General features: G+C 33.2%; 2 protein-coding genes across 2 annotated transcripts; both read left to right on the top strand.

Annotated features, from left to right (window-relative positions):
• Positions 1 to 524: 524 nt before the first annotated feature.
• LOC101245114 (protein NSP-INTERACTING KINASE 1) lies at positions 525 to 4,452 on the top strand. Its single transcript, XM_004232070.5, has 11 exons — positions 525 to 1,424; positions 1,524 to 1,656; positions 1,754 to 1,825; positions 1,913 to 2,056; positions 2,169 to 2,240; positions 2,319 to 2,378; positions 2,470 to 2,567; positions 2,683 to 2,829; positions 2,920 to 3,261; positions 3,351 to 3,730; positions 3,889 to 4,452. The coding sequence occupies exons 1-11, from the start codon at positions 1,316 to 1,318 to the stop codon at positions 4,210 to 4,212; spliced, it is 1,881 nt and encodes a 626-aa protein (XP_004232118.1). The 5' UTR covers positions 525 to 1,315; the 3' UTR covers positions 4,213 to 4,452.
• Positions 4,453 to 12,258: 7,806 nt separating this feature from the next.
• On the top strand, positions 12,259 to 14,764 carry CO1 (CONSTANS 1). Its single transcript, NM_001246910.2, has 3 exons — positions 12,259 to 12,638; positions 12,797 to 13,302; positions 14,237 to 14,764. The coding sequence occupies exons 1-3, from the start codon at positions 12,329 to 12,331 to the stop codon at positions 14,594 to 14,596; spliced, it is 1,176 nt and encodes a 391-aa protein (NP_001233839.1). The 5' UTR covers positions 12,259 to 12,328; the 3' UTR covers positions 14,597 to 14,764.
• Positions 14,765 to 18,104: the final 3,340 nt, after the last annotated feature.

Genomic DNA, 18,104 nt, shown 5'->3' with positions numbered 1-18,104 from the left:
TGAACTAATTTAAGATTGATAATTCTTTAAGAAAATTTTATTTAAATACACTCAAATTATATTATATTTATTGAGCGCTTAGGTACAAAATAAACAATTTTCTCATATTTTGAAAGTGTTTGTGCCCGTTCAAAACCTCTTAAGTTTATCACATTTAATATTCCTTCTATTTTAAATTATACACATCAACATTAATTGAAACATGTATGAAGTCTTACAACTTATTAAAGTGCGTAATATATTTTACATGATAAATATGTCTATGAAATGGGTACTTGAAAATATGCACAAAAATTTTATCATGTTTACTTCATGTGATCAATTGAAACACATCACATTAATTTATCTATAAAATTTTAAAATATAGACGTATTCTTTCTTTTTCAAAATAGATAACTCATTATAAGATGTTAAATTACATTTTTAATAACGCAAAATATATTTATCTGATAAATAATAAAAAGAATTGTTATAGCCTACAAAGATACCCCTCATCATGGTCGTGTCTTGGGTCCCTAGCCTATGTGACTGGTCAGTTCACCAAACCCATTATCAATCTCTAGCCTAATTTTCTAGAGATTCCCACATTCTTAGCCTCTTTTAAAAACATAGAATTTTTAAAATAAAACAAGTTTTTGGGATTTTGTTGAATGGCCAAACTCAGGGAATGTTGGATTCCCTTGTAAATCCAACTCCCATAGCCATTACTTGCACTCTTACACATCCCAAATGTTTGTTCCCAATTTTTTTTTAAAAATTAAAATATTACTAACTACTATTGCACATAATAAATCTCATATGATAATGACAAAAAATAGCTTATTTCTAAGCCATAAGTTAGCTAGTGAATGACTCACCCATGAGGAATTTTTGGTCTTATTATAGCTGCACACTACACTAATGCTTTTGCTTATTTGTCTTCAAAGAGTGATTTTGATTTAAGCTTAAAACAGAGGTCCATTAGAAAACTTGTCATTTCTATGTCTATATACTTCAAGACAAGTGTTGTTTGATTAAGATAGTAGTAATTAGATTTCCATTTAGACTGAGTTATACTTTAATTTTTTTTTAATATATTCTTTTCCTTACAGAGGGTCTGTGTCCCCAGTGACAGGCATGCTGTGTTCTCCTTTTTACAAAGACTGCTTTTTTTTTTCTTTCTATGGAGACTGACAAGACAGTAATAAAATGATTTTCTGGCATACAAAAGCTATAGTTTTGTTTTCAATCTAAAAAGACTATTAGAAGAAGAAAATCCAGTGGAGGGGTTTGTCTCTGGTATTCATTTGAGTTTCTGTTTCTTTCTTGAAATTTAATGGAAAAGAAAAGAGAGATAAAGGCTTCATTCTTGTATGTGGCTACATTCTTGGCTCTTTGGAGTTCAGCAGCAGGATTGCTTTCTCCTAAAGGTGTCAACTTTGAAGGTAATTAGTGTTCTTGTTAATAAAATTCTGCATTATGTATACTGAAAATACTAAGTTTTCATCTGGGATGTTCCTCTTTTTTTTTTTTTTTAATCTCAGTGCAAGCTTTAATGGCCATAAAAGTTGCTTTGAAGGATCCTCATGGGGTTCTTGATAATTGGGATAGTACTTCTGTTGATCCATGTAGTTGGGCTATGGTTACTTGTTCTTCTGAGAGTTTGGTTATTGGCTTGTAAGTATTATTTCTTGCAAAGATGAAATCTTTTTCTTTGTTTGTGTCTTTGCAATTCAAAAGTTTGATTTTTTTTTTATCTTTCTGTATTATACAGAGGGGCACCAAGCCAGAATCTGTCTGGTACTTTTTCTCCTAGCATTGGCAATTTGACAAATCTTCAGATTATGTGAGTTACTAAAATCAGTGATTTCAACCTCTCTTGATTCTTTCTGTTACGTTCTTGAATAACCATTTTTTTTTTCTTTTGAAACAGATTGCTGCAGAATAACAATATAACAGGACCAATCCCAAAAGAAATTGGAAGGCTCTCAAAACTTCAGACTCTTGATCTTTCTGATAATTTCTTCACTGGTGATATTCCTGTTCCTTTGGGACACTTGAGTGACCTCAAGTACATGTAAGAATCTTAACAGAGAGTCAATTCTCATACTAAACTTCAATTTTTATGCTTCATTTTTTTTTATCTTTCAACAGTTCCAATATCAGTTTCTTTATATTAATTTGTTCAGGAGGCTCAACAATAACAGTCTATCAGGAGAAATTCCAGTCTCATTAGCCAACATGTCACAGCTAACTCTAGTGTAAATCTCTATTGCTTTACTTATCTTTTTCCTTTTCAAAATTTGAGATTGATTTTGGTATTTAACCTTTTGATTCAGGGACTTATCCTTCAATAACTTGAGTGGACCGGTACCTAGGTTCCCTCCCAAGAAATTCAAGTAAGCTAATTAACAGTTTATTCATGTCTTGTTAATAGAGAGCTGGAGTGTTGAGGATAATTTATATTCTCTTGTTGTTCTGTGATTGTAGCATTGTTGGAAATCCATTGATCTGCGAGACGGGGTCTGAGCCAGACTGCTATGGAATGCAATTGTTGCCTATGTCAATGACATTGAATGGTTCAGAATGTATGCATTATAGAATGTCATTTTCCAAATCTAACCATTTTATCTAGCCTGTAATTTATGATTTTGCAGTTTCTTCTGTTTCATCTCACTTTATTGCTCCGTGTTTGTTATCCAGCTTCGCCTTCTGGGAAGCGAAAAGGTCATAAAATTGCGCTTGTATTTGGCTCGACTCTTGGTTGTATTTCTTTGCTTGTTCTTGGAATTGGACTCTTTCTATGGTCAAGGCATAGACACAATCAACAAGCCTTTTTTGATGTTAAAGGTTGGTAATCTGTTCTAAACTTTAGCTCACTGTTCTCATGAAAGTTATGATCATCTCTTCTTACTCATTTCTATAATTTTCTAATATTAGATCGGCATCATGAAGAAGTTTCCCTTGGGAATTTGAGAAGATTTCAATTCAAGGATCTCCAAGTTGCAACCAACAACTTCAGCAACAAAAACATTTTAGGAAAAGGTGGTTTTGGGAATGTCTATAAAGGCCATCTCCCAGACGGTACTCCTGTGGCTGTAAAGAGGCTAAATGATGGCAATGCAATTGGTGGTGAGAAACAATTCCAAACAGAAGTCGAAATGATAAGCTTAGCAGTGCATCGTAACCTCCTCAGGCTCTATGGATTTTGTATGACACAGTCGGAGAAGCTTTTGGTTTACCCTTATATGTCCAATGGTAGTGTAGCTTCGCGTCTCAGAGGTAAAAAAAAATACATTAAATTAGCAAAGTGGCATTTCAGATATCTTACTTGTCTTATGCTGAAATATAGTCCATGTTACTTTCTACAGTAAAACCTGTGTTGGATTGGGGAACAAGGAAGCGAATTGCTATTGGAGCTGCTCGAGGACTGTTGTATCTTCACGAACAATGTGATCCAAAGATAATTCATAGAGATGTTAAAGCAGCAAATATATTGCTCGATGACTTTTGTGAGGCGGTTGTGGGAGATTTTGGGCTGGCAAAGCTTTTAGATCACCAGGATTCACATGTCACAACAGCTGTGCGTGGTACAGTAGGGCATATAGCCCCTGAATACTTATCAACAGGCCAATCATCTGAGAAAACAGACGTGTTTGGATTTGGGATCCTTCTACTTGAACTGATCACAGGGATGAGAGCTATAGAATTTGGAAAAGCAGCTAACCAAAAGGGAGTAATGCTTGATTGGGTAAGTATCAATCACTTTCTATATTTGAAAACTATTTATTTAACTTTAGACTTCTCATTTCACCCTTAACGACATCCTCTTTTAGTCAGAGAGTCATGGCATGTTTCACGACATTGTATATCCTATAAAGTGTAACATTTGGTGTACATTTCCATCAGGTTAGGAAAATTCACCAAGAGAAGAAACTTGATGTCCTTGTTGATAAAGATTTGAGAATCAATTATGATCGAATCGAGCTAGAGGAAATGGTTCAAGTTGCTCTGCTTTGCACACAATATCTTCCAGGCCACAGACCAAAAATGTCTGAAATCGTTCGTATGCTTGAAGGTGATGGACTTGCAGAGAGATGGGAAGCATCCCAAAAATTTGATGGTAGTAACAAGTACAAAACTAAAGAGCTATCCTCATCCGAGAGATTTTCAGATCTCACCGATGATTCTTTATTACTTGTACAAGCCATGGAGCTGTCTGGTCCTAGGTGAGCAAGTTAAAATTACACATAATTATAACGTAAAATTTCACACTTAGAGAGGTAATTTATTAAGCTATGTGGTAATGTATAGTAATGAACCATCAAAGATTCGAAGAGCTTTGATGTGTTCTGTTATTTTTTTGTTTCTTTATTGTATATGTTCATCTTTTAATTTTTTTCCTCGTACCTGTATTTGTAGTTTAGACAATGTTGTAGTTTGAAAAATCTGAAATGAAACTTTTAAGCATTATAGTGTGGTTTTGACATCATTTGGGTTAGTAATTAGCATATCATAATAATGATTAGCAACAGCTATTGAAGATGATAATGGAATTGCTGGTGGAGAAGCTAATGATTTTTCTGGAGGTTTAATTAATCTTTAAGAAAAAGTTGTTAGCTAGCTAAGGTAGAAGTATAGTTTATATTTTAGTGCAACGCACGAAGCCACACTAAAGACATAATAGATGTAAATATTCATCATAGCAAGGAATCCAAGAAAACACAGTGGTCCAGCACGGAAATATCTTATTGATTTAGTATCCAATCACAAAAATGTGTTATCAAGTTTGACGAGTGTGAAAAGCAAATGAAATAACATAAAACTAAACAACTATCGTCTACAATAACATAACAATGAGACCTTTCGATAACATTTCACTGTGACTCCTTTTCAGAACCATTTTTGTGAGGAGTTATATTACATTTTCAGTATAATGGCTTTTTCACTATCAACTTTTAATCTTGTGTTTTATTATACTTTATGCTTTTTCTTTATATATAAAATAAATTAAAAATATTCGAACGAACAATATCATTATATCTAACTTAGATGTATTCCATAAAAAACTAGCGTCTAGCCAAGTTTTTTTTTTTTAACTGATAGACACAAGTTTATTAAAAACAAATGTTAGAATAAAATAATAATGAAGGCAGACGATAGATATCAGAAGAGTTAAATTTTTGCAGTAAAAACAAAAAAGCTTTAACTCCATATGGGTGTTTTAAATTAGTAGATACATATTGCGGTCAAAATCACTATGACTCTATGAGGTTTCTTTAGGATTCAATATTCAAACAAAAATCGAGTCATATATAACAAGGAAAAATGACTGAAATATAAGTATTATAATTTTTTTTATTTTTAATATTCTCTTCTATTATTAAAATTTTTAAATTTCTTTTAATGCGTTTGAGCTATATATCAATGTATTCGAGAAAGTATTTAATGTATTCGAGCTACATATCATGTATCCGAGCTAGTTTTTAATATATATGACATACTCTTTAATGTATTCGAGCTATATATTATGTATCCAGTTTGTTTAATTTTGAAGAAATTAATGTAATTACAAACTAAATAGGTATATTGTAATTTCATATTAAAACTAGTATAACTTACATAAATATCATAGTGTAAAATTTTAATTATCTTCTATCCCTATTATTTTTATAATTACATATTTCATATTTTTTAGGCATTTCAAATATATAATTAAGAATCCGGATACATTATTATTGATAGTTTATGCATCAATCTGTTGCATTTATTAAGGAAAAAAAGTTGTAAAATCAATTTAAAATTTCATAGTATCTATTTGTTGCATTAATTAAGAAGGGAAAAGCTGAAAATTAAATTAACATTCTATTCCATTCAAATTATTGTCAAGAATTCAAAATCCTATAGTGTAACAAACCAAAAAAATCAAAAAATTAAATTTCTTTCTTCTTGTTCATCGTTCTTTCTATTTCATAAAAAATTTTGTCAAAATTTTGAAAAGCGAGGTGGATTATGAAGGATTATATGGAATCGTTGCTGGACAAACAATTTCTTTTGTGAATCTTCAAGTTCATCGAATATCCTTTCGATTTTGATTCAGAATTATTGAAACTTTGATATTCAAAATCCTTTTCCTAGTTTAGATAAGAGATTGATACATTAGAGTGTGATAGTTGCTATGTAATTAATACATTTAATATAAATTCAAATTTATGTATCATATCTAGAAAAATAGTGCATGATATATTACTATCTATGTATCTCATTTAAATTGATGAGTATCATATTGTTTTTCTTGAAAGATATGTATGCTAACGTAATGTATTATTTTGTAGTTGATAATAACATATCTAATACAATAATGCTGTTAAAGAAGGATGTACCTGATCTGAAATAATATGTATCTATAAATGTATCACAATAAATAAGAATTAAGTTATCAATTACATACATGAACAAACACAATTCATGAAGAAAAAAAAATTATGAAAAACACCAGAATAAAGAGAAAAATATTAAACCGTATGAAATTTTGGTGAAATTAAAACTAATATTATTATGAGACAATTAGAAGATTAGTAGTAATACAAGAATTCTAATCAATTTTTATGAATGATTAGTTATTAGATCCATAACCTAACTCAAATTATGAAAAATTTACAAGTACTATATATATTTTTTAATCAAACACACGATGTGAGTTTTATTAATAAAAATAAAAAAATTAAATACAAATATCAAACCCAACAATGATTTGGAAATAATAGAAAAACAAAACAACTATTAAACCAAAAAAAGGAAAAAGACGAAATAAAAAAAAAACTACAACAGAAAAGGCAAACTTCTACAAATATTATATTAATTATTATTAAATAATAACTAATACCTACTGAAAATCAAAATAAATTTAAATTTTGTAAATGCTAAAGAAGTGGAGAGAATTTAGGGATAAAATGAAGGAATAAAATGTAGAATGAGATAAGTGGATATACGCTGAAAATAGAAGTGACATATTTATGTGTCTGGAAGATTTTATGTATTGAAGGAATTAAGGGAGTTCTAAAATTTTAAACAAGGTAGGGATAAATGGAAATTAAGCAAAGTTAAAGTGTTTATATAAGTAATTTTTCGTTGAAACTATGTGATTTCTAAAGTTTATCGTAATTTGCCACTAAATGGGCCTAGAATTGGGCTGCAAAAGATTTCAAAGCCAAAGCCCATGTCCGGACTCAAATGGCCCATATTACGTTCAACCCAGCCAATTTCTCTCCAACGGCCTGCTATCAAAAATCACACATTCAAATGCCCAAAGCCCAATATTTAATGAAGCCATGGATGCACCTTTAGATGCCTAGGCAGACATACTCCTTTTGCACTATTCATGTGATATATATATTCATTTGTCCAAAAAAAGAAACACTATTTTTTATTCATACTCTGTTTAGATTATTGTTTTCTATTCTATTGTAATCATAGATATAATGTTGATTTTAATTGTTATTAAAAATGTATTATATTACGTTGTTAAATTTTGTTGTTATGTAATGATGAAAGCATCTCATTTTATTAAACAATCAATTTAGTGTGTTTTCATTATTATTTAACTTTTTTCAGTTATATTCTTACTTAATATTCCTAATACTAATTTATATTTTATATTCCACTCAAACCTCTTAGACAGGACTAAGTTGGAGTCGTTATTGTCAGTAGCATTTTTTAATTTAGAAACTTGATTGTGAATAACGAATTAATAAAACGTATTTGTTAAAAACATTTTGTGTGAGTAACGAATTAATAAAACGTATTTAAAGCATTTTATGTCTGTTTATTCTGTGAACTATTTGTGTTTTTGTCATAAATTCTTTAAATAAAATAATACTTAAAATTTATTGTCAAATAAGTTTATAGTATTTTTGTAAGATAGTAATTTTGGTGAATTGATAAAAATATACGTAAACCATTTGTATAAGAAATGAAGCATATATCAAACTCTATTGGACAAGATTAAGTAGTATATCAAGTCCTTTCTTCCTTCTAAAATTCTACATCCAATAACCTAGTGGAGACTAATAATGTGAAAGGGCTGCTTGTTCTTAAATAAAGTAGACTAAAGCAAGTGTGGAATCATTGTTTACCAACTTTGGATTATTTCATATATATTGACAATTATTACCACTGTATAAATTTTCTTTATCACGTGTTGAAAAAACATAGCACGAGGCACTAGGCTTTCTCAATTTGAATGCTTCACTTTCATTCTAGGCTTCTTCTCATCAACTGATTCATAGGTAGTTGGTGTTAGACATCCCCTTGGCTGTGCTCCTGACATTTTTTTTTCACTAATATTTATGTGAACTATAGATAAATAAATGAATATATATTGAGAGAGAGTAATATTTGGTCCTAGCTCATTTTAAGTACTACTCGTATAGTACATGAAACTCCCATGTGCCTAAGCTCCACTTGTAATAGATATACACTGTCGGTTAAGGGGCAGAGTTAGAATGTTAGATTCATTCCAACTACACTTAATCAATCAAAAGAAATGTACTACATATTTTATTTGTAAAAAATACGTATTATTTTATACTTCAAATTTTTTAATAAAATTTCTAACTTTGGATGCTATCAACATATGCCGTGAAATAGAAGAGGAGTAATTATTTAAATGTCTTATTTGGTTGACATGTTAGAGATAACTCATCCCACTATTTATAGCATAAAAATGAGATAAGTTATTGTTGGGTTATGGGTCTTTTTTCCCTTCCTATGTGGATAAATAAAAGCCCAATTTGGACCAACCCATTTTTGTCCATAAGCCCATTCTTATGAGGCAAATATAAGCCTATTTTAGGTCTTATTTTCAGATTTTTTAGAGAGAGTTTTTCAGCAGCCAAAAGAGAGAAAAAAGAGAGAAATTCGCAGTTAAAAATCCAGCCATAACAACCAACTTCAAATTGCGATTCCCGCTTCGTTTCTTGTCCGATTGAGCTGATTTTTGGACAGCATATTATCTTCATCTCAGTCTTTGATTAGGAACTGACAGAGTTGGATTTGGTGGTCTGCAGCTTCAGTTTTGCTGTCGTGAACAGTAGTTGCGAAATTGGTGATTTTGCTCCTTTAATTCTCTAGATTTGGTGCAATCTTATTTTGTTGTTGCTCGTTGTTTGACACTTTGTTTTGTGGCCAATTTTGGAGAACAATATTGTAACTCTTGGTGATTATAGTGGAGCTTTTGGTCCCGTGGTTTTTTACTCTTCACATCGAAGGGTTTTCCACGTAAATCTTGGTATCTTGTGTGATTGGTTTATCATTGCCTTGTTATATTTGTTTGGTTGAATTACTTGCTGCCTTACTATCATATTGCTTGTGGTTGTTTGTTTTCTCTTGGTTCAAATCGAAAAGGGAAAGTATAGACTTGGGTATTCTTCCGCTGTTATCCTGTCAGGCATTCTTTGTTAGTGCCTTGTTTTTCCCAACAGTTATCCCATAAACATGATGGGATAAATCATCCTTATCCTGAAATAGCTAGTTTTCAACCAAACGACTCCTTAGATAAATTCATAAAAGAAAACAATGATGCATGTTTAAAAAGGTAAATTCAGAACTTCAGAATTTGTAGGTTTGCGACGATGAACGTGCAAATTGTTAAGGTTGCTTATAGCTTATTTAGCAAGTTTTTGAAAGATTTCTATTTTACTATATTGCAAGTGCCATTGGTCAACAATGAGCTCAGTTGAGGAACTGAATTGGAAATAGGATGGTCAAAACGTTGCTTATTGACCGATTGACTGACAATCTGTATGCTAGTCATCAATTGATTTACGCAAAGCTATCAATAACTGACAAATGAAAATGCAAGTCATTTTGAGATAAATGGCTAGGGATGAAAGATAAATATACTCAGTTATTTTATATTAATTGATCATTTCATATTAATCGTCTATTTTATTAAACTACAAAAGTTTTTTTTTTCGTATTACTCTGACAACTAGTTAATTTTTAAAGTATTCATGTTTATTAGTAAAATTATCTTTTTTTAATGTACGAATAAAAGAAAATGATCAACTAATATAAAACAGGAGTGTGAGTGTGTAGCTCTTAAAATTTCATGTCTATCTAACATTGTGAAGATGATTAAGACAGCAAATCCAAATCTAATAAATGCAAAGCTGAGGATATTAGAGTAGTGGCCAGTAATGTTTGGGGTTAGGAATGCCATTGTTCATCTCATCAAGTTTTTGATTGCGGCTGTACCTTTCAACTGGGCCCAAAATCCATGTGAATTGGGCCCTGATTTCTAGCCCACTAAAACTTGTGGTTAAGGGTGGATCTTAATTGGCAGCAACCCATTGGGTGAAATTCTTACACAAGACACATCTGACTCAGCTTTACTAGTTGTGTTAATGTCTGACTGAGCAGCAGCCACGAGGTCTCTCGACACAAAATACATTTTTGGGTTTATCCTAAACAAACATGAGTATTTTCAAGGACAACAAAAATGAATGAGCTGACGCTGACATTTTTTTTCTCCTGTGCATTAGGAATTGGTAACAGTACACAGCATTTGTAGTGTCTATCCTGGGCATGTGCTCTCACAATAATTTTGGAGTGTGTAAAATTAAAATTCCCTCGTAAAAAGTTATGATTAATCTACAAAATCAATTCTCTCTAAGAAAATAAGTGCATTACTATTTTTGAATTCAAGAATGACAACTTCACTAAGCTGAAGCTTTTCACGCGTAAAAAGAATTTCAAACTATAGAACAATGTTTTGAAGGAGAAGAAAAATAGACAGTGGTATGACTATTTTTCAATTACATTATAAATGTCCGTCATATTAATTAGCAGTCTTAAAAGTGGCTACCTGATAACAATTTACAAAGGTTTGCTTCTCCGTTATACCATTTGTATTAAATTACACTTATGGGTTCTTAAAAGATTTACATATAATCCTCTTCGTAACCTTAAGCTAGTTTAAATTGACTTTAAAAAGTAGATTTTAAATTAACAATGAAAAGTCAAATTGAAATAACTTTTAAAATAAAAAGTAGAAAAGACCTACATTTAATATTTAACTTATTTTAAGTAATTTTTGATCTTGCCTAACACTATAAGTCATTTTTGACTAATTTTAAATTATTTTTTTATATTTTTCATTTAATCAACTTTTAAGTCAATGCAAACACACTCTTTAGTCGTGTTTGACAAGGTGCCAATGGTGGAAGCAGAAGTGAAGAGATTTGCACCAATAATCAACGGATTTTGGCGCACTGGTGGAAGTGCTTCGTCTTTAAACAAAGATCTCGAAATCAAGCCCTAGGTAATGGAGAAAATTTTGTTAGAAGCATTACCCTTTCGAAGATAAAATTAATCTAATTTACATCGTAATAAGGCAAAATTGAACCTTACCCTTTCGAAGATCGGATGGCTTTAAAAGAAAAAGGGAAATCAAGAATCCAGCTTTCAGTTTCAAACTTTTTTGCAATGGATGTCCCATTCCTTACATAATATTTATACCGCTTTAAATTTTAAAACAATGCATTTATTTACATACAGTTTCGTAATTAACGTTCTCAAAATATTACTTCTTCGATGAATTAATGGCTTACTAATTTTTTTTCTTCTAGTTGACTTGGATTGTTTACATCAATGGAGCATTACTCTTTCTTTTAACAATCTAAATCTTACACGATAAATCTAAATCAGATAAAAAGCACATTTGGAAGAAGAAATTAATTGTTAAGTCATCATGTCTTAAACACAATCACTTACACGCTGAACTGTGATAATAGGCTGGTACTATCTATACAAAATCTTGCATACACCATTGTGCATCAATATATATTGATTTATACACGTACAGTAACACCGATGAGAAATGTGTCAATATAGTCTTTGATATAAATATATGAAAACAGGAACATATTGTATATTTAAAAAAATATGAAGAGTATTTATAGAAATTGTAATAAAAATGCTTAAATAGAGTTGAACTCTCTCTAGTCTCCCCCAAGAAGGCAATCTCTTGGACAAACCTCTCCCACCTCAATTGATTCCAAAAGCCAAAGGCCTCTGGACCCACTTGTTCAACCGACCCCACCAGAATCACCAGCCACCACAAGATAATGAAACAACTTTTCTTACCCATTAACTTCTCTCCACGTGTCACCTGTGGATTCTCTCCCCACTTGGTAGTTGCCTAATTGTCATTTTCCCTCCTCAGCCCCTTCACATTTCACAGTGCTCCATAAGTCTCCAGCATTCCTGCTAAACTTCAGTGCTCCAACTACAAGTTTTTTACAACACAAAATAGAGAGAAAGAAAAGAGAAAACTAAAGTTAGTCCAATGTTGAAAAAAGAGAACAGTAACAATTGGGCAAGGGTGTGTGACAGTTGCCATTCCGCAACATGTACCGTTTACTGTCGGGCGGATTCCGCCTATTTGTGTGCGGGCTGTGATGCCCGCATTCATACAGCAAGTCTCATGGCTTCTCGCCACGAGCGTGTATGGGTTTGCGAAGCCTGCGAGCGTGCCCCTGCAGCCTTTCTTTGCAAAGCGGATGCTGCCTCGCTTTGTGCCTCTTGCGACGCTGACATTCACTCTGCAAACCCCTTGGCACGTCGTCACCACCGTGTCCCAATTATGCCCATTCCAGGTAGCCACCAATTCTTTTTTCACACACAACATGATGTACTCCATGTTAAAAATAACAAAAAGTTCAATAAATACGACTTCTAAACCATAATTTCAAAAATGTAAAAATTGAATCCATCAAACTTAAATTCTAAATTAATCTCTGATTCAAATATCCAGGAACCATTTATGGTCCTCCAGCTGTTCACACCATTACCGGTGGTTCTATGATGATTGGTGGGACCACAGGGGAAGGCACCGAGGATGATGGATTCTTGAGTTTGAATCAAGATGCAGATGATACAACCATAGATGAAGAAGATGAAGATGAAGCAGCTTCATGGTTGTTGTTGAATCCTCCTGTTAAGAATAACAATAAGAATAACAACTATGGGATGTTGTTTGGTGGAGAAGTAGTGGATGATTACTTGGATCTTGCAGAGTATGGAGGGGACAGTCAATTTAACGACCAGTACAGTGTTAATCAGCAGCAACAACATTACTCTGTTCCTCAGAAGAGCTATGTTGAAGATAGTGTTGTGCCAGTTCAGAACGGACAGCGAAAATCTCTGATTCTTTACCAAACGCCACAACAACAACAAAGTCACCACCTGAATTTTCAGCTTGGAATGGAGTATGACAATTCTAACACTGGATATGGTTACCCTGCTTCTTTGAGTCACAGTGTAAGTTTTCTTCACTGTATCGATATACCTCACTTTTTGAGTTAGTCTACAAAGACACCAACTCTGTGCAACCTCAGTTTTTTAACTTCCGAATTACTTTTTCCAGCACTTCGTCCTTTTTCAACAGAGAATTTGTCATTTTAAGTGTCCATTTGCTATTATTGTTACCTTTACATACCTAAATTGGCCCTTGAACTTTTGTTGTGTTAAACTTTTCCCAAGTTATGTTCTTTTCCAAATAAACAAAGATGTCCAGAGGTGATTTCTCTAACTTGTACCAGTAGCACAAGGTCACTCTTATGCTTTATTGGTGCACAATTAATTATATCTAGTTTCTGTCAGTTTCTTAAAATAGATATGCTTGATTTTTTCTTAAGTTAGTGGGTGCAGGTGCACCCCTTCCTAAAGGTGTGGGTCCGCCGCTGCATTCAAGTTATAAATAGTAATTCACTACAACATTTAAACTGCTCCAATTCACGTATGTTACTGTTTCGCTTTTTACCCATGTTCTCAAGATACTTTGATATAATTTATCCTCAAGGGTGGAAATTCTAAGAATCTTCACCTTTTCCGCTTGTCCATTGGGTTTCTTTTGACACTTGATTTAACACAAGGTAACCATGTTTATGTTAATAATAATAATCAGCGACATTCCACACAGATGTTGCTGTTGCTTTATGTGGAGATCCTTAGGATAAATCTTTTAGTCTAGCTAGTCTGTTTTCTTAAATGGACCAAGGAAATTTTTATGGATCAACTTATATATACTAAATATTATAAAAATAATTACAATTCATGTATTTTAACATGTTTTTTTTCACATAGCTAATTTCACTTTCTATAGACAGTAAGTTAACTGTAATTATCTTATAGGTGATATACACGAATAGGGAAGTTGACCAGTCATGTTTTTGTTGTCTTTATGTATCATCAGGTTTCCATTTCGTCGATGGATGTCAGTGTTGTTCCAGAATCTGCACAAAGTGAAACTTCAAATTCCCATCCACGACCTCCAAAAGGGACCATCGATCTGTTCTCAGGCCCTCCAATTCAGATACCTCCCCAGCTTACTCCAATGGACAGAGAAGCCAGAGTCCTAAGGTACAGAGAGAAGAAGAAGAACCGTAAATTTGAGAAAACCATAAGGTATGCTTCAAGAAAAGCCTATGCAGAAACAAGGCCAAGAATCAAAGGCCGATTTGCAAAGAGAACGGACGTAGAGGCTGAAGTAGACCAGATGTTCTCCACACAACTAATGACAGACAGCAATTATGGAATTGTCCCTTCATTCTGAATGCAACAAAGAGAAGATCAACCACAAGCCCCTAAACCTAGAATTAATATTGTATCTCTTAGGTCATTATCGATCTAAGGCTATAGGAAATGTACTACAGCAGCTTTCCACAGAGGATTTGTTAAATTCTCTGCTTTGTTGTATATGTAAAAAGAGTTCTTCCTTGTAGACCGCGCAGCAGTCAATATGTACAATTTTTCTCTGGAAGAAGTAAAGAAACAGCTCCTCCAGTGTGAAGGGATTGACCCAACAAGACAAAAAGTACTAGGTCTGCGAGAAGCAAAGAATTGACCGCAGTAACAAGGAGTGTGGTGGATGGATGAGACATCAACAACCCTTAACCAGAAGCCTCGGATTAATGGAAAAACTTTTAGTAAGAAATGATTACCTCCTTAGTGGACCTACCTATAACATAGATAGATACTGGATGCCTAAAGCGAAAAAGAGAAAAGAAAAGAAGAATTGACTGCATATAACTTTTCCACATTAAAAGAACTCAGTGCAGCCACAAGTAATGGAAAAGCAAAATTACCGATGACCTCTCGATGCTCAGTGGCTGTATATGACGTTGTGTGCTGGTGCAATGTAATTGAAGCTGAGTTCTGCTTTCTGCTTTCCCTGTGGTCATCTTTTTGTTGGAACATACACCTTTTAGATGACATATAACGTTCATCAATAACTGCTTTTGGTCCAGGGCTTCTTCCCAGATTCTCCTTTAGTACAATGAATATCCCATCACTGAAGATAAAGAATATAAGGTCCACTTCTCCAAGGATAGGAAAGCACAATATTTTTACCGAAAATGGTACTACATAAGCGTAAGCAAAATACTTCTATGATCATCAAGCTTTTAGTTGTAAGGACAGAATCAAGGTACACGATATCCCTAAAACCACTAAAACATACAGCTTCTAATTTGTAATCAGAAACGAAATAGGTAATTTGCTCAAGAAAAAGAAGCACTTTATCAGTTCTGAAAGGAAAAACTAAAGGCGATACAAGCAAGGAGACTGGTGAACGGCATCTGTTAAACTAATGAAAAATCTCTAAGACCAATCATGTGTATTTTCCCTTGCATCAAGTCAATCAACTACTAAAGTGATCCTCCTATCTTGGAATCTAAAGAGTTCTCACTTCTATGTATCATCTATTTCATTAATTGTTTATATATAATCAACTAAAAGCACTTGGCAGTAAGAAAATTACTTGATTCAAAAAACTGGTGTCGTCAAAAGCAAACGGTAAGAAGAGCAACCAGGGTATGGTCAGGTTTTAAGCGCAAAGTGCGATTCAAAATCACACGTTAATGAAGGAGACGGATATGGAGAAAGTAAATTTAAAAATAAACACAAACAAGCATTTATATGAACAAAGGAATTGAGAATAAAAATTGCAAACATAATAAAAAACATTTCAATGAAGTTCTAAGTCAATTTTTTATTCCGTAACAACGATGCAAATTCAAGTTTCGAATTCAATTTTAGTGACTAATTAATTTGATTGGATAAAGTATTTTATTGACCTAATTGAATCACTAACATTTTTCCTTAACGTTTTCTTAACAAGTGATGTATCACTTTGCTTTGTAATCATTTTTTAGCTTCCCACTTCAAAATCATTATAAATTACTTCAACTTATTAAGAAGCAAATAGTTGGCCGTCTTTCTAGGGCACAGACCTTACACTCCTAAGCAACGAAGAACACCAAGTCTATGATGCATCTTCTCCTTCTACATCAAGCAGACATGACTTATTAGTCTCAGTCAATTCTGAACTACTCTACTTACTACCGAAGCCGTTTACCATTAAGGAGGAGGTATTCCATGGCCTCAACAGTATCAGTAATCAAAAGACAATGTCCTTTTATCAGTCTTAAGCTGAAGAGAAGCATATTGCACTTTAGCCTTTTCTGATGTGAAGTAGTCACTGAAAAAGTAACAAGGCACGTTCCAGCTTATCCAGGAATAAGGTGAAAGTGTAAGGAGGTAAGAACTTTGTGGCCAAGAAATTTCATCCAAGAATGGATTGGACGTTCACTTTTAGGTCTTTTTTGATCATTGGGTACTTTTAGTATCCAATTCTGCACTGCTATTCGTTGAACAGAAGAACCTTTATCCTCCTCACAACTCACTAGCAAAGAAAAAGAATACTCATTAATGTGTCATGACCAATATTATTTTGCTTGGTTATTTCTGTAGTACTCTATTTACTACCAAAACAGTTTACCACTAAGAAATACTATCAATAATGATACTTGCTGATCTCTTCATACTTGTTTGCAGGTTAATAAATTGGTCAGCTATCTTTAGCAATCCATGTGGTCCAATTCATTGGATTTCAAGTCTCAGTAAACCGTGACGCATACTACTAGGAGGTATTCATGGCCTCAAGCCCTCAACAGTATTAGTAATCAGAATACACAATTAATTGAACAAGACGCAGAAAGAAAGCATATTACACTTTTACCTTTTTTGATGTGAAGTAGTCATTGGTAAAGTAACCAGGCAAGTTTCAGCTTATCAAGGAATAAGATGAAAGTGCAAGGAGGTAAGAACTTTGTGGCTAAGAAATTTCATCCAAAAATGGCTTGGACATTCACTTTTAGGTCCTTTTTGATCATTGGGTACTTTTAGTATCCAATTCTGCACTGCTATTCGTTGAAGAGAAGAACCTTTAACCACCTCACAACTCACTAACAAAGACAAAGAATACTCATCGGTGTGTCACGGCCAATATTATTCCCACCCAGAATAACAGACAAACAACTCAGATTGTTTGAGTTATTCCTGAGCCTTTCAAGTTGGATCAGGTCCCTCTGATTCCATGGGTACTTTAGCAATCTATTTATGCCATACCATTTGCTGAACATCAGCACTTTTTCCGCAGCTCATAAGAGCCAAGCAATTCATCATGGAGCAATTCTAGTGATTCCAATGCAAGAAAATTATTAAAACAACAAAACAACCTTTAATGATTTTTCTAATTCAATGTGAACATATCAAACTGCATTCCTGGTTGATTCCAACAACATAATCCAGATATAGTTATCTTATTTCTTGTCTGTCAATGACTAATTCTGTGCAAATTTGCTGCTCGAGATTATCGTACACACACACAAGGTGGTGTCCAAAATGCTCAACTCAGTGGGAAGCCGGGATTTTCATTAAGAGGGTTCAAAGATATGACGAGATAAATTCTGAAGGAAGTCAAGAGAATTCAACATCTACTATATATACTTCAAAATAATTTTAACCGTGTACATAGAATGTAGTTTTCCAGCGAAGGGGATTTGAACCCCCCTCGCCCATACCCGCACGGGTGTCAAATTATTCCACTCACCAAGATTTAGGCAAATCGGAAAAATCTTTGTAATGTCATCTGTGCTGGAATTTGAACCTTGGTTTCCAAGGTTGTCATCCCAACTCCGCAACGTCAAGGGAGAGAGCAAAACCATATTACCTAAAGATAATTTTATAAGTCGTTTTACATATTATGTTAAGTTGTGAAC

This window comes from Solanum lycopersicum, chromosome 2, assembly GCF_036512215.1.
Source record: "Solanum lycopersicum chromosome 2, SLM_r2.1".
Classification (NCBI taxonomy): Eukaryota; Viridiplantae; Streptophyta; class Magnoliopsida; order Solanales; family Solanaceae; genus Solanum; species Solanum lycopersicum.
This window is presented reverse-complemented; position numbering and strand designations above follow the sequence as displayed.

Coding starts and splice junctions, on each gene's coding strand:
- CO1 (NM_001246910.2), top strand. CDS start 12,329: ATGTTGAAAAAAGAGAACAGTAACAATTGGGCAAGGGTGTGTGACAGT. Junction 12,639..12,796: donor CCCAATTATGCCCATTCCAG/GTAGCCACCAAT, acceptor TCAAATATCCAG/GAACCATTTATGGTCCTCCA. Junction 13,303..14,236: donor CTGCTTCTTTGAGTCACAGT/GTAAGTTTTCTT, acceptor ATGTATCATCAG/GTTTCCATTTCGTCGATGGA.
- LOC101245114 (XM_004232070.5), top strand. CDS start 1,316: ATGGAAAAGAAAAGAGAGATAAAGGCTTCATTCTTGTATGTGGCTACA. Junction 2,568..2,682: donor GACATTGAATGGTTCAGAAT/GTATGCATTATA, acceptor TTTGTTATCCAG/CTTCGCCTTCTGGGAAGCGA. Junction 3,262..3,350: donor TGTAGCTTCGCGTCTCAGAG/GTAAAAAAAAAT, acceptor TACTTTCTACAG/TAAAACCTGTGTTGGATTGG.